The sequence below is a fragment of the Psammomys obesus genome, unplaced genomic scaffold, assembly GCF_907164565.1.
Source record: "Psammomys obesus unplaced genomic scaffold, mPsaObe1.curated_primary_1811, whole genome shotgun sequence".
NCBI lineage: Eukaryota > Metazoa > Chordata > Mammalia > Rodentia > Muridae > Psammomys > Psammomys obesus.
In genome coordinates, this window is record NW_026592509.1 from 2,781,555 (window position 1) to 2,795,835 (window position 14,281).

At 51.9% G+C, this 14,281-nt stretch overlaps 3 protein-coding genes and 1 long non-coding RNA gene across 4 annotated transcripts; 1 reads left to right on the forward strand and 3 right to left on the reverse strand.

Annotated features, from left to right (window-relative positions):
- Window positions 1–90: 90 nt before the first annotated feature.
- On the forward strand, window positions 91–13,441 carry LOC129681480 (uncharacterized). The gene is made up of 5 exons (XR_008720851.1): window positions 91–173; window positions 625–744; window positions 980–1,122; window positions 11,203–11,386; window positions 13,357–13,441. It is a non-coding gene; the product is annotated as an uncharacterized LOC129681480 (long non-coding RNA).
- Window positions 362–2,274, reverse strand: Cldnd2 (claudin domain containing 2). The gene is made up of 4 exons (XM_055613389.1): window positions 2,106–2,274; window positions 1,681–1,821; window positions 973–1,092; window positions 362–709 (listed from the first exon to the last, which is right to left on the reverse strand). The coding sequence occupies exons 1-4, from the start codon at window positions 2,272–2,274 to the stop codon at window positions 636–638; spliced, it is 504 nt and encodes a 167-aa protein (XP_055469364.1). The 3' UTR covers window positions 362–635.
- Window positions 5,641–6,691, reverse strand: Nkg7 (natural killer cell granule protein 7). The gene is made up of 4 exons (XM_055613388.1): window positions 6,422–6,691; window positions 6,198–6,344; window positions 5,975–6,109; window positions 5,641–5,862 (listed from the first exon to the last, which is right to left on the reverse strand). The coding sequence occupies exons 1-4, from the start codon at window positions 6,576–6,578 to the stop codon at window positions 5,804–5,806; spliced, it is 498 nt and encodes a 165-aa protein (XP_055469363.1). The 5' UTR covers window positions 6,579–6,691; the 3' UTR covers window positions 5,641–5,803.
- Lim2 (lens intrinsic membrane protein 2) lies at window positions 8,045–13,512 on the reverse strand. The gene is made up of 4 exons (XM_055613390.1): window positions 13,338–13,512; window positions 10,221–10,370; window positions 8,426–8,560; window positions 8,045–8,213 (listed from the first exon to the last, which is right to left on the reverse strand). Exons 1-4 carry the CDS (start codon window positions 13,510–13,512, stop codon window positions 8,152–8,154), a joined length of 522 nt encoding a protein of 173 aa, XP_055469365.1. The 3' UTR covers window positions 8,045–8,151.
- Between the last annotated feature and the right edge of the window lie 769 nt (window positions 13,513–14,281).

A 14,281-nucleotide genomic window follows, 5' to 3' on the forward strand; every position in this document is an offset into this window, starting at 1 on the left:
GCAGCACGGAGAAAGTCAATGGGAAGTGGCATTCCGGGAGGAAGGCGGGATCCTGGGCGGATTGCAGAGTGTAGGGGGCGTGGCGCGGAAGTAGGGGAAAGGGCATTCATTCCCAGGCGTGAAGTTTGCTGAGAGCTTTGCTAGTTCGCGGTCTTTTGCTCGTGTTGTCCCAGGTCTGCAGTCCACATCTAGGTTCCCCCTTGCTCCACCACTCCAGGTTTCTGTGTCCGTGCTCCCACGCGCACCCTGTGTCTTTCCCCCCACGCTCCAGTTGCCTCCGCGTTCTGTCTGGATTCCCTCGTATCCACGCGTCAACACTTTCCTTCCCTGTGACTCCCCAGGTCCGCTCGTCCTCGCCACCCCTTCCCAGCACCCATGTCCCTTAACTCTCTCCGGTATCGGCTCGACCCTACACCCTCTTCCCGCGTCTCCTGCGAAACCCCGGGGTCCACTCCATGTTTTAGTGTCCACGTCTCCGTCCCTATTCTCCCGCATTCCTCCTGACCTCCTTAACTCTCTACAAGCCACAGTATCTGTCCCCGTGGTCTTCAAGCATGTATCTCCACGCTCCGCAGAAAAGCACGCAGGGCCGGCGCTAAAAGCCATTCCTTTATTCTGCCCTAGGCAGGCTGCATTCACAGGCACACTGGAAACCCGCTGATGGCTTCGGTGCTCTGCAAGATCATGTCCGCCAGCAGAAAGCAGAAGCCTGGCAGGAGGAGAGTGCAGAGCCGGGGAAGGAAGGTGGGCGGCGGAGCGGATGACCTGGCCTGCCTAGGGACTAGGGTTTGGGGGTTCCAACGGTGTCTCCACCGGGTGTGATGGAGTCTGGAGTGCAAGGTGTTGGGGAGGGGGGAGGCGTCCCTGGAAGTCACGGTGGGCTTTCGTGACGGAACAGGTGACTGGGAAGTTTCTGGGGAGGGGAGTCCTCAGGAGGGGCAGTTTCCACCCTCTCCCCCTTGTGCTGGTTACCCGCAAGGAACGAGAAGGGTAAAGCCAGCCATCCGAAAAAGTAGGACCAGGAGAAGAAGACTTCCGGCTTCCAGGCATTCCTTGCAGTGTACCCGATCAACGCAATCAGCAGCAGCAGCCCTGGGCCACGCCCACCCGTCAGGTGACCAGGTAAGGGCCGCACCCACGCCTGCCTCCCAGAACCGCCCACGTCTCTGACTAACCAACGCACACCCAGCTACCCTTTGGCTCCCCTCTCGTGGACCCCCATTAAAAATAGATTCTTCCTTTATACAATATATCCCGACCACAGTTTCCTCTCCCTCCACTCCTTCCAGCTCCCTCCATCTCCATCCTCTCCCAGATCCACTCCTCCTCCGTTTCCTCTTCGGAAAAGACCAGGTATCCAAGAGACAATAGCCAAACAGGACAAGACAAGATCTAATAAGACAAGGCAAAAGCCGACATATTGAGGCTGGACAAGAGAACCCAGTAGGAGAATGAAAGTTCCAAGAGCAGGCAAAAGAGTCAGAGATAACACCAGCTCCCGCTGTTAGGATTCTGTTATCCCTGTATTGCCCTTCTCCACTTCATCCTTCCGTCTCATCCCCCACCCCTACCTCCCATTTCTAACTATGCTAATCAACCTCTCTCTGACCAACTCCTTCATCACCCTCTCGCCTCCCACCCACCCCCACCCCGGCTACATGGGAGTGACTGCCTTCTCACCGCTGAGAACAAGTAAGGCAATGACTTTCTGGCTGCGCAGTGACTGGCCCTCTTGGCACTGAATCCTTATCCCCATACCCAAAGATATGGTACTGAAGGTCGCTGCCAACACCATGCACGCCGCGGTCACTGCCAGGGTGTCTGGAGAGACAGGAGGGCATCAGCTGGGCACCCTGCCGCCATGAGAAAGCAGCCCTCAAGTCTTCTGGCCATCCTCACCTCACCACATACAGACCGTGCGAGTCTAGAGCTCGGCTGTCTCAGGACTGAGGGGGACTTGGTAGGGAGAGGGCAGCTCAGCTACAAAGATCTGGGGAGAACGGGCCTTGGTGGTGGAGGACAGCTGGATCTGAGGCTGGGCTGGAAAGCCCCGGTCGGAGCTGGGGGTCGGTGTGGTCTGACACGGGGACAGGTGAAGGTCTCACTCTGGCAGGGGATGTTGGTGCAGGAGCCGTGGGCACACTCCTGCCACAGGCCACTGTGCCCGCCCTGTTCTCGGCTCCAGTAGTTGGTGGCAGTGGACAGTATTGTGAGGACGCTGGTCAAGATATTAAGCAAATTGCCTCCAATCTGAAGGCTCCTCTTCACCCCCATGCCAAGGAGGCAGCTGCCAAGGACATCATAGGTAGGACTGGCTCACGCCGCTGATTGGGGGGGAAGCGCCTCCTCTTCAGAGGGCCTCCCTTCCCAAGTACTCCTGCCTGGCAACCTCAAAATCCCCAACAGCAGCCACTTGGTGCTTCAGGCCTCATAATCCTCGCCTCAAGGAGGCTCGGGCAAGACATCAGAAGTCCAAGGCCACGCCTGGGCTACAGAATGAGTTCTGACCGCAGTGTGAGACCCTATTTCCATTAAACCAAAACAAAAAACAAGAACGAAGCAGGAGGTAGGGCTGTAGCTCAGTGGTGAAGTGCTTGCCCCCACCACAAGGCCCTGTTTGGGTTCCACCAGCCAGAGTGGGGCACACCAGCACATCTGGCACGTGGGGGAAAGGGTCAGGAGGATTAGAAGTTTGAGGTCATTTTTCACAGCCAGCCTGGGATGTGTGAGACTCTCTCTCTCAAAAAAAAAAAAAAAAGATTTTCAATCTCCCATGACCCCCTTGCCTCTTCCTCAACCACCTTGCCTAAGAACTTATGACTCCTTCTAAGTAACTTAATTCTCTAAGTTCTCAGGCCTCACAGCTCAGTGACTAACTTCCAGGCATTTCCGTCCTCAGCTGAGGAAGGTAGCCCCATTGGCTCGGTGCTCTTCCCACCCCCACCCCTATACAAACACTTCCCAGAAAATGACTTACAGCCTGGTCCCCTGGAACAGACAGCCCACAGGATTGGGGGTGGGGAGGAGGATGGGTCTCTGTGAGGCAGCAGAGATTCCAGAATCCCTTCCCTTAGCCACCATTTAAAGGGGTACCCTCCTGCAGAAGCATATTTATTTTATATCCCTGGTCTAGAATTTTTCTGTTTGTTTCTGAGACAGGGTGACATGGTTTCCCTACAAGGCTCTGGCTGTCCTGGAGCTCACTATGTAGACCATCCTGTCCTCAAACTCACAAAGACCTGCCTGCCTCTGCCTCCCAAGTGCTGGGATCAAAGACAGGTGCCACTACACCCAGCGGGATTGTTGTTTTGAGATAGGGTCATTTAACTCTTGTAGCCCATGGCATGTTCAAAGCATCTGAGCAGCCCAGGTCTGACCTTGAACTTCTGATTCTTTGGTCCTGGGATTATAGGCCTGCACCACCGTTCCTATCTTTCGTTGTGTTCTATTCTGTCGTTTTTTGAGGCAGAGTTTCACTATGTAGTCCTTAGCTGGCCTAGAACTCACCACATAACCCAGGCTGACCTCAAACTTACAGCAACTCTCCAGCCCCAGTCTCCCAAGTTCAGGGAGTGCATCACCAAGCCAAGCTTCTCTTTTAAAATTTTGATTTACATTTAAAAAAATTTTAAAGTAATTTTAATTTCATTTTTAGAATTCATTTGTATTATTTTTAATTATGTATATGTGATTGGATATGTGTGTGTGAGTGCATGTGCCTAACTGAGGCCAGAGGCATTGGATCCCTTGAAACTGAAGCTCCTTTGGCTTTGAGCCACCCTGATATGGATGCTGGGAGCTGAACTCTTGCTTTCTGAGCCTAGCTCCAGAGGCTCTTTTAACAGGATGACGGCTCAGAAAGCGAGCCTGGGAACCAGGCTTGGCTGCTCCTGTCTGCAATCCTAGCATCTGGAAGGAGGAAGCAGGATAGCCTTCCGTTTTAAGGCTAGCTTTGATCTACATGTGAGCTTCAGGCCAGCTAAGCTCCTGTCTCAAAAAGAAAAAGAAGAGGGATAGAGGGAGGACAGCTGATGGAGGAAGGAAGAGAGGAGGCAAAGGAAGAAAGGGAGGGAGGGAGGAAGAAAGAAAGGAACAAGAGAAGGAAGGGGAGCTCCAAAGTTGCGGCTACTGCGTGGTTGACCAAGTTGTCCTAGAAGCTTAAGTATCGTGGTACCTCATGGGGCCTCCTGGTTCCCAGTTCTCTGTCTGTGCTTTCTGCTCCCTTGCAAGCAGGACTCAGTCCTCTACTCCCCAGGCAAATGCTGATCTCTTCTGGCCGCCATCACATGCCTCTCTTCAGGAGAGCACTCTCTCCTCAAGGATATCAACCCTGACATCTGAGAAAGCCACCAAAAGGCCACTTCTAGCCCCAGGCTCCTCATCTGATCCCTAGAGAGGAGCCCTCTCCTGCCCCTGGCTCTCCTCCATGGCCACTCAACCACATCACCACCAAGATCACTGGCTTCCATCAAACTTGTTAGAGCTCTGATGTGTCACTCACTTTGTCCAGCCAGAGCCTCAGGTGCTTTCCTTGCTTCCTTTGTGCCTCTGACCCCAGGGCCTGTGCCTTTCTACTGCTCTTCAACCTTCGGATCTCACCCGCAGGCCACTGGAGGGAGACCTCTCTCACATTTGGGAGAGTTTCTCCCCTCCTTACAGTTATTGCTCAATTTCCACCATCTCCGGGAGAAAGATAGTGTCAATAGAGGTCCTGGCTCCCATCTTCTTCCCACCACCCCACATTCTATATTCCGGGCACAAATGGCTACTTTCCATACCCTGTCCATGTCTCCATCTTCAGGCACCTCTTCCTGGATAGTATCATTCCTGTGCTAATGAATGTTTGTAATCCTAATACTTGAGAGGCTGAAGCAGGAGGATTGCTGAGAATTTCAAGGACTGTGTGGCACATTATGGACACCTTATGCAAAAAGTGTAGGAACACTGGGGATAAGGCTTGGTGGTTGAGGGCTTGCTTTAGCTGGCAGGAAGCTCTGTGTGCCATCCTCTATGTTAAACCAAAATAACAGTTGTTAAATGTCATCTCCAGTAAAGATGACATGACAGGCCTGGGCTTAGGTTTCCTCCCACATCCTCAGGCTGTGGCTGTCATCTCGCTGGTGTCATATGCTGGTGGTTAGGGCTTGGGTGTGATACATGTCAGTGGACCCAAAGTGGACCCACAGAAGGGTGGGGGAGAGCGGAATCGCTAGTAAGGGAGGGGCTGCTTGGGGAAGAAAAGAGAAAGATAGAAACCGAGAGAAAGAAAAGCACTATGGGGGGTCGAGAGAGACAGGTCAGAATATGCTGTAGGCGGGCAGGTGTGCATCTCTCTCACCCTCCCTGAGAGCTCCTGTGTCACCCACCACAAGGCTTATGTGTGGTTGGCTTAGGGACTGGGGTTGCAGCATGGACCTCATTCATGCTCATCAAGTCTCTGCAACCGAGCCACCACCCCAGCCCTCTGGTTGATGTTTGCCTTGAGGCAGGCTCTGACTTCGTTGCATAGGCTAGCCTTGAACTCACCGTGTAGCCCAGGCAGGCTTTGAACCTGGAAACTCCTTGCTCCAGCCTCCTGAGTAACTGCGATGATAGGCCTGGCCTGGCTTATGACTTGGCTGAACTGATAGATAAGAACAGTTAGATCTCAGCAGGTTTTTATTGAGCATATGAAGAAACCAATGAAGGGTAAGGCAAGGCTGGAGGGGTGGGGGTGTAGAGACACAATTCTGCATTTCTCTTGTGGCTCCTGAGAGGACAGGGCTCCAAACACCCTGCTGCCTCTGCTATCCTTGGCTCCCGTTCACAAGGTTTCATACTCAGCCCGACGGGTTCTACAGTGAGCACCCAGGCTTAGGCAACCTGGTGTGGAGACATAGGAGGAGAGGGGAGAATTAAGTACTTGGGCTCCCTGCCCTGCCCCACCCCAGTCCCCATCATGGTCTTCCACTGGGGAAGTGGGCTGAGTGGTTACCTGCACAGAGGAAGAAGATGGAGGAGGCCCAGCCGAGGTAAAAGGACCAGGAGAAGAATATCTGGACCTGCGGGGATGGTGTCTGGCTCCATCGCTTACTGGTGTACACCGCCGTGGCCACTATTATGAAGAGAGCTGAGGACAGGAACAAGAGAGAGTTGGCTTGTCCACTGCATGACTCACCAGCCCTGGTGTCCTGGTGCAGCCCAGAGCCCATTCATACCTGCAGTGAAAGCCATGACAGTTGAGACCAGAGGGCCACGGCCTGGGGTGGACAGAGCTGGGATGCAGGATAGAACCAGGAGGCCCACGGACACCAGGCCCCACAGGGCGGCCAGGATGTAGAGGCTCTGTGTCACGTGGATATAATCTAATGCGAGATGAGATTTCTGGGTGTCTGTTTCCCACTGGAAATCCCCACCACCAGACAGCCCGTTGCCCCTTTACCTGCTACTTGGATCCCTTGGCTCTTTGGCCAGAGGCCGGAGTGGGCAGAAAATTTGGAGTTTGTGGCCACTATCCAGTAGTCAGTGCTCAAAGCAATCAGAGAAGAAGTCAGGCCCAGGCAGCCAGCAAGCAGGGCCAGGGACCGGCAGGGCTCCATGAGCACAGCTCTGGGTTTTCACTTCTTAGAGGATAAAGACACAGAGGACCCAGACTGTTGGGCCTTAGAGAAAGGAAAGGACCATGCACCCAGACTCCCAGGTCCTATAAGCCGGAGAAGCAGCCAGCAAGCAGTCACTCTGGCTGGTAGTCCTCTGTAGCTTCAGGCCTGGCATCTGACTCTTCTGGCACCCTCCCTTCCGGAGTGGCTTCCCCTCCCCTCTCACATTGGCTCTCCTTCTGTGGGGTGGGGGAGGGTCCTGCTGATGTCATAACTTGCTGGCTGCTCTGGGGTGTCCACCCTCAGTGGTCTAGTTAGTGGTTTAGACTGTCCACAGGTTCTGCACCTCCACAGATGGAGACAGCACATTTCCTGGAAGGCCTTAGGGAGGAGTTTGGGGGTCTCAGAGGTAAGAGGTGGGCTAATCCTACGAGGGTGTGAGTTAACCGAAAGGGGCGACATGGCCGAGGAAACAGTTGTGTCACACTTTCCTGTGGTTTTTACGCTTAGCTCCTAGACTCTAGCACTAGAGTTCCCAGCAGCAAAGGGGCAGTGGGGTCAAAACACAAGTTCCAGGGGAGGAAGGACTTGACTAGGTGGGAAGAGAGACTCGGAGTTCCCAGTCAAGGCTTCTGTCCACGACAGACAGGATTCCAGAAAGCTTGAGGAGGGGAAGACCCTCCCATAGCCTAATCTTGCAGAGATAGTGAGAAGTCACCCCACTACGTTGGACCGTCCAGCATGGGTGTCCTTATCGCCAAGATGAGGGTGTCTGGGTGACAATTCAGGGTCCTTTGTCTCGTGTCGTCCAGTAGTGGTCAACACCTTCTGTACGGGGAAGCACAGATGTATGTGCCATCTCTTCACGTGCTCACACGGGCCTGTCCTCCCAACACCCAAGGGGTCTGAGAAGGGAGCATTGTGAGTTTAAGGCTAGCCTGGGCTACCTGAGATCCTGTCCTTCCAAAACAGTAAAATAAAATAGAGAGGGGGCCAGAGGTACGCTTTCTGTAGTGAAGGGGCCTGTCCAGGGAGGGGAGGGGAGACGAGGAGTTGCCTGGAGCTTGGGTGGGTGGGAAACAGGTAGGCTATGTTCTCAGAGATCAATTCGCCCACCCTGTTATACCACACAACCATTTCTAGACATTGCACCATGGCTGTCTTCTAGGTAGGGACCCATTTACCTTCCCCTCCCTGAAGGACTGAGGCAGTGAGGCCACCACATCAGAACACCCCCGCCACACCGGCCCGTTTCTCTCCAAACCAGCCCCTCGAGGACTCACACTTCGATAGTTTCACATCAGTTTTATTAGATCCCAAAATGGCCCTCTAAAGGAGTTTCCATTTTTCTACCACCCCTCGGGGCAGGTGGGGGCTCGTGTCTTCTCAGTTTCCTCCCATCTGACCCGACTTTTCTTCCCCACACAGGACAGAGGGATCCGGGGCTTTCCTGTCTAGAATCGAGGACTGAGCCCATCATTCCCTCAGGAGTCAGGACTTCCAGCCTCTGGGTTCTCCCCCTTCTCTCCGGTGCCCTCCTTGTAACTTCCAGCTGTGAAGTTTACCCCAGGGCTCAGCGCGGGGTGGATAGGCGCCTGCACTCCTGCATCCGGTAGGCGCACATGTAGAAAATTCCTGTGTGGACGGAAATCCCCATTGATATCCAAAACCCTCCTGAGCTTACCTTTTCACCCCAAGAGACTCCCTACTAACTCCCTCCCTTAGGATCACCAGTCCCCAGACCCTTTAGGCCTATAGTCTGCCTTCAGAATACCTTGTCAACTCACCCTCTGAAGTTTCCTGCCTTGCCCCACGTTTTCAGCCTTCCCACCCCTCTGCCTCAGTACCTGCAAAGAAGGTCATGAGCAGGGCCACCCAGCCCAGGATGTAAGACCATGAAAAGCGCCAGTCCCCAAAGCGGCGGCCGAGAAAACTGACGGTGACTCCGGTGTAAATGGCCAAGGCCAACAGGACAAATAGGGCTGGGGAGAGATCATGACATGGGGTATAGTTGGGCAAAAGAATTAGAGATAGGGAAGAGGGGAGATTGACGGGTGTGGGGACAGTGGTGAGAATAAGGGTGATACAGGATTCAGTGGAGATGGGATTGGGTGAGGACAAGGCTGGGAAGCACAATAAAGCATTTAACAGGTCCTTGTTTCTGGATCCTGGGAGAGAACTGAATCCTTGCAGTGTTCTGAGTGCCTCATTACTCTAAAGAGCTCCTTGGATCACACCAGAGTTTGTATGAACTAATAGGTGACTCAGGGTACCCATCAGAAACACCTATCAGGGGATGGGAGGGTATAAGGATTTGAATAAAAATGGCCTCCATAGGCGCACATTTTTGAATACTTAGTCATCAGGAAGCATCTCTCTCTTGGCCAATGGATCAGAATGTAGCTCTCAGCTACTTCTGCCATGCTGTGAATGCCATCATTCTCCACATCATGAAACAAATGGACTACATCTCTGAAACTGTAAGCCAGCCTCAATTAAATGCTTTCCTTTAGAAGAGTTGCTGTGGTCACGGTGTCTCTTCACAGCAATGACTAAGACAGAAGGCTATTGAGATCTTGAGCCTGAGATATCAGCACTGTCTCTGTGGCAGAAGAAGCTGGGGGTAGACCCAGTCCACTGCAGTGAGTCCATCTGTGATGGCTGGTCTCTGTCGTTTCTACTGGATTTAGAATCAGCTGAGAGACCTCTCTCTGTCTGTCTGTCTCTCTCTGTGTTTGTGTGTGTGTGAATGCATTTCTAGAGAAACACTTTATTATTCATGTCTGTGTGCCACAGTACTTGTGAGGTCACAGAATGATCTGTAGGAGTTTATTCTCTCTTTCCGGTATGTGGTTTCTGGGGACGTAAACTCAGTTTGACAGGGGTGACAGAAAAGTGTCTTTAGCCAGTGAGCCATCTCAGCAGCCCTCCAGAGCATTTGAACTAAGGCAGAATGTCCACAATGAATGTGGACAACGGTCTCTCAGGGGCCGGAGTCCCGGACAGAATAAAAACATAAGAAAGTGAGTTGAATACCAGCCGTCTTCTCCGCTTCCTGACTGCGATGTGGCTTCCGGTTGCAACGTGACCGGCTGCCTCACGCCTCTGCACCGTGACTTCTCTGCCATGATGGTCTGTGCCCTCAGACTGTGAACCAAGTGTACCCTACCTCCCTTAGGTTGTTTCTTGTTAAATACTTGGTCACAGAAATGAGAGCTGTCACTAATGTTCTGCTCATCACCTGTGCAATGAAATTCCGACAGGCCTCACCTTCTCTATCTCTTCATTTGTTGGCCCCGAGCCGAACACCTATAAGGAGACTGTGACTGTGTCGGAAGCCCTGCCTAGAATCCCTCAGGGAGAGGCTGCCTGTGATTCCTCGGTAGAGCGTCTTTCTAGTGTATGCATGTTCCTGGTGTATGTACCTTCCTCAACACCAGGACAGACAGAGAAAGGAAAGAAGGGAGGGAGTGATTGCCTCTAATTAAAAATAAAGGTTAAAAGCAAAGAAGGAAGTCAGTAGATCTGGACGTAGGGATGAGGGAGGGAACGGAGTGGAGAGTGACAAGAAGAGGGTGTTGGGCGGAATGGGGATGAGGAGTTAGAAAGTTTGGGTGGGGAAGGAAGGGCGTGCCCACTCACTGGAGGCAAAAAACATGATGCCGGCAGAGAAGGGTCTGGAGAGGCGGGTGAAGGTGGACTGCTGCGCAAAGGCGAGGACCCCCATGACGATGCCCGAGGTGGCGCACAGGGCAGACAGGATCATGAAAGCCCGGGTGGCATTCCAGTATGCTGTGGGGACACATTACAGTCATTCCTGAGCAGCTGCCTCTGGGATCACCGTGCCTTCTTTTCCTCCACGTATCTAATTCAGCTCTTCCGTCTTTGCACCTGGTGCACTCATACTCATCCCTCAAAACCCAAGCTCTCAAGACCTGCTTCTTGGGAAGCATTGTTCTGACTGTGGCCCTCTGCTCTGGGTTCTAACGGTCTCTTCTATGTCACCCACCTCAGCTTGACTTCTCCTTGAGGACAAGGGCTGGCTGGGCTCTTGCCGTGCATACCCCCAGCAGAGGCTGGCTTACACAAAGGCCTTGTGAAGTGTTTACCGAGTGACTGTTCCCCATAAGCTCTTGACAATAAACTCTCTTACTGATGCTCATCCATCTTACTTTCCTGCATCTCCAAAGTTCTGTTCTTTTGTTTTAACTGTATTTATGTGTCTGGAAAGACCAGGGCTGACTCCCTCACTCTCTGTTGCATCCCTGGCCCCTGACCCTTGTCTGGCACATGATAGATGTTAAGTAATAATTTTTGAGACTGGGCCTCTTGTAGCCCAGGTTGTCTTTGAACCGATGACATAGCTAAGACTGACAGGCCTCACCTTATATATCTCTTCATTTGTTGGCCCCGAGCTGAACACGTATGAGACTGTGACTGTGTCGGAAGCCCTGCCTAGAATCCCTCAGGGAGAGGCTGCCTGTGATTCCTCGGTAGAGCGTCTTTCTAGTGTATGCACGTTCCTGGTGTATGTACCATGTATCTATCTTCCTGACTCTCCTGCCTCCACCTTCCACGTGCTGGAATTACAGGCTTGGGATACCTTGCTTTCCTCTTTTTTAAGACAGGCTCTGGCTACGTAGGCCAGGTTTTCCTGAACGTCTTAAGGCCCTCGCTTCTCCCAAGTGCTGGAACTGTAGGTGTGCACCGTCACGTCTGTGTCTGCCCAATCCTTACACGCAACTGGATTGTCTGCCATCATTCCTGGGAGATGGAAGGGGGTGACCCGTGGAAAGCCCTTGAGCTAGGTAAGCACCCAGTAGGGTCAGCCTATTACTGTTGTTTTCAGGAATAAGACCCAATAATTTTTAATTAATATCCTGTCGAAGATCTTGTACAGTGCAACACTCAGTATCCTGATGTGTTAGCTTATCATATGCTATATTGTATGATACCTTAAACAAAATATATCAGGTGTTACCAATTTCCCATGCTTTCGAGAGTATGTTATGTACAGTATTATTCGTTAATATTCTACATTCACACCTAATATATACTATGTAATGTATTTCTCCACATCACCCTTCTTGCTCGCATGCCTGCGCTGTTTATGTGGGCACGTGTGTGCATATGCGTGTTGAGGCCCAAGGTCGACCTTAGGTGTCGTGCCTCAGGAGCGCTCCACCTTGTTTCTTGAAATACAGTCTCTCACTGGCCTGGTTCACCAAGTAGACTAAGCTGGTTGGCCAGTGAACCGCAGGCACCTGCCTCTCTCTCTGCTGCTTCCAGGTTAGAACTTAAGTACCTTTTATTTGTTTGTTTGTTTGGGTGACAGGCAATCCTGGTTCTGGGATTACAGGAGTAGGCCATTTTACCTGGCCAGCTGGCTAGCCTGCCTACCTGTCTACCTACCTACCTCTGATGGTTTGAATGAGAATAGACCCCGTAGGCTACTCTGTTCGAATGCTTGTTCCCCAGTTGGTGGAACTTTTTGAGAAGGATTAGGAAGTGTGGCCTTCTTGTGAGGAAGTGTGTCACTCAGGGTAGACTTTGAGGTTTCTAAAGACCATGCCAGGCCCAGTGTATGTCTCTCTTTCCGCCTCTACTTGTGGACTGAGATGTGATTGCCAGATACTGCTGCAGCACCATGCCCACCTGCCTGATATCATGCTCTCCATCATGACGGTCATGGGCTCTTTGAAACTGAAAGCACCAAATAAACTCTCTCTTCATAAGTTGCCTTGGTCATGGTGTTTTGTCATGGCAGTAGAAGAGTAACTAAGATGCTTTCTACCTATTGATGCATCCACCCATCTGTCTATCCTTCCTGTCTATCATCTAGTTTGTCCTATCCTTCTGTCTATCTATCTATATCTATCTATCAGCTATCCATTTATCTATGTATTCTACCCATCATCTTTTTATATTTTTATATTTCTACATCTCCATCCAGCCCAACATACAGCTATCCTATCCTAACCATCCACCCATTCTATGCATATTTCTCCTATTTAACTACAAATCCATCTACTCTATTATCCTATCTATCTATCTATCTATCTATCTATCTATCTATCTATCTATCTATCTCTCCATCCATCCATCCATCCATTCACTCACCCATCTATTCATCATCTTTCTATCCTATCTGTATCAGTCAATCACCAATCAATCATTCAATCACCTACTCATCCATCCATGGATCCATCCATCTATAACATGGCCTGGTACACAGCAGGTAGCAAAAAGCCTTTTATCTGGCATGCAGCCTATTAACAGCCTCTGTGATCCCTGTCCCTAACACTGTTTGTTGGCTCATAGCATTTACTTATTTAATTTTTATTTTGAGACAGGGTCTCAATATGGAGCCCCAAACTCACAATCCTCCTGTCTCCACATCCCAAGTGCTGAGATTATAGGCATACACTACCATACTCAGCTCATAGCAGATGTTTATAAAATGCTTTTCATAAAAAAAGTGAGCTAACTCCATCCTCACTGCTGCATCTGACGCCTTTTCATGTGGGAAAATGCCACCCCATTAACCCAACCACAAAACCTTACACCCTGTTCCTGCAACTAGAAAACAATCCAGAGATGCCAAGACTGTTCCACTCCCTGCTGAGTATCCCCGTGGCAGTGCCTCTGCCTCTCTGAGCCACTGTGCTTTCCCTCAGAATACGAGGGATGATGGCTCTGAGCTGTGTTCTGGGGGAGGGTTAGACCCTAGCACCACTCAGACCCTGGCCTCAAGCTCACCGATGCTCTCCGTCTGCAGGAAGCACTTGCTGCCCAGGCAGTAACGCCACAGGCCCTGGTGTGCGAAGGACCCCGACAGCCGGTACTGCATCCAGTGGTCCGTCGCTGTGGCTACCACCAACAGGATGGTCCCTACCCAGGCGCAGAAGAGGCCACCACCCATGAAGCTGTACATGGTGATCTGTGGAGAGGGGAGAGCTGAGGTTGAGTGGCTACCCTGGGACTGAGAGAGGAGAGTTGGGGTCTGGACCCCCAGGTTTGAGAGGAAGGCTGGGGAATGGATTTATGGGCCTAAAGGAGGAGGGTACAGCAGATTGGATGCTTGGGTCTGAGGGTGGAGGGCAGGTGCCTGGATTCTTCATTCCTGACGAGCCTCTGTTCTTGGCTTCTGGAGAGGAAGGACTGGCCCTGGGGTTCAAGTTCCCAGAAGAGTAGGGCCTGGGAGCCTAACTTCTCAGGGTGGGGCTGAAGGTCTCATTCCGGTGCCTACCTGAGTGGTAGAGTCTGTCCTGAGCCCTCCTTCTGCCACAGCCCCTCTGTGGAAACTGAGCCGAGCCAGGTTGCTGCCGTCTCTGCCTCGTGGTTCCCCCAAATCCCTTAAGCCTCCCCACACAATGGCTGCATGGCCCAGCAGCTTCCAGTAGGCAGAAACACAGTGGCAGCAGAGGCCCCAATGGAATTTGCTGAAGCAGGGGACAAAGGGGCCCCACCAAGCTCTGTCTGTGAACCCCTCCACCTCCCAGGCTTCTACCCGGTCCTCACTCTGGGTAGCCTGTGCCTCACAGAAATCACAGTCCAGAAAAGGAGATCAAGCAGACATCCTTTTATTGTTCAACCAGAGCTTCCCAGCCTGAGGGACAGAAAACAGCAGTGGCTGATGTGCTACAGCTGTCATGCCAAGGGGTTCCTTGTAGGGTAGGATAAAGAGCTCGTCAGAGCTGGAC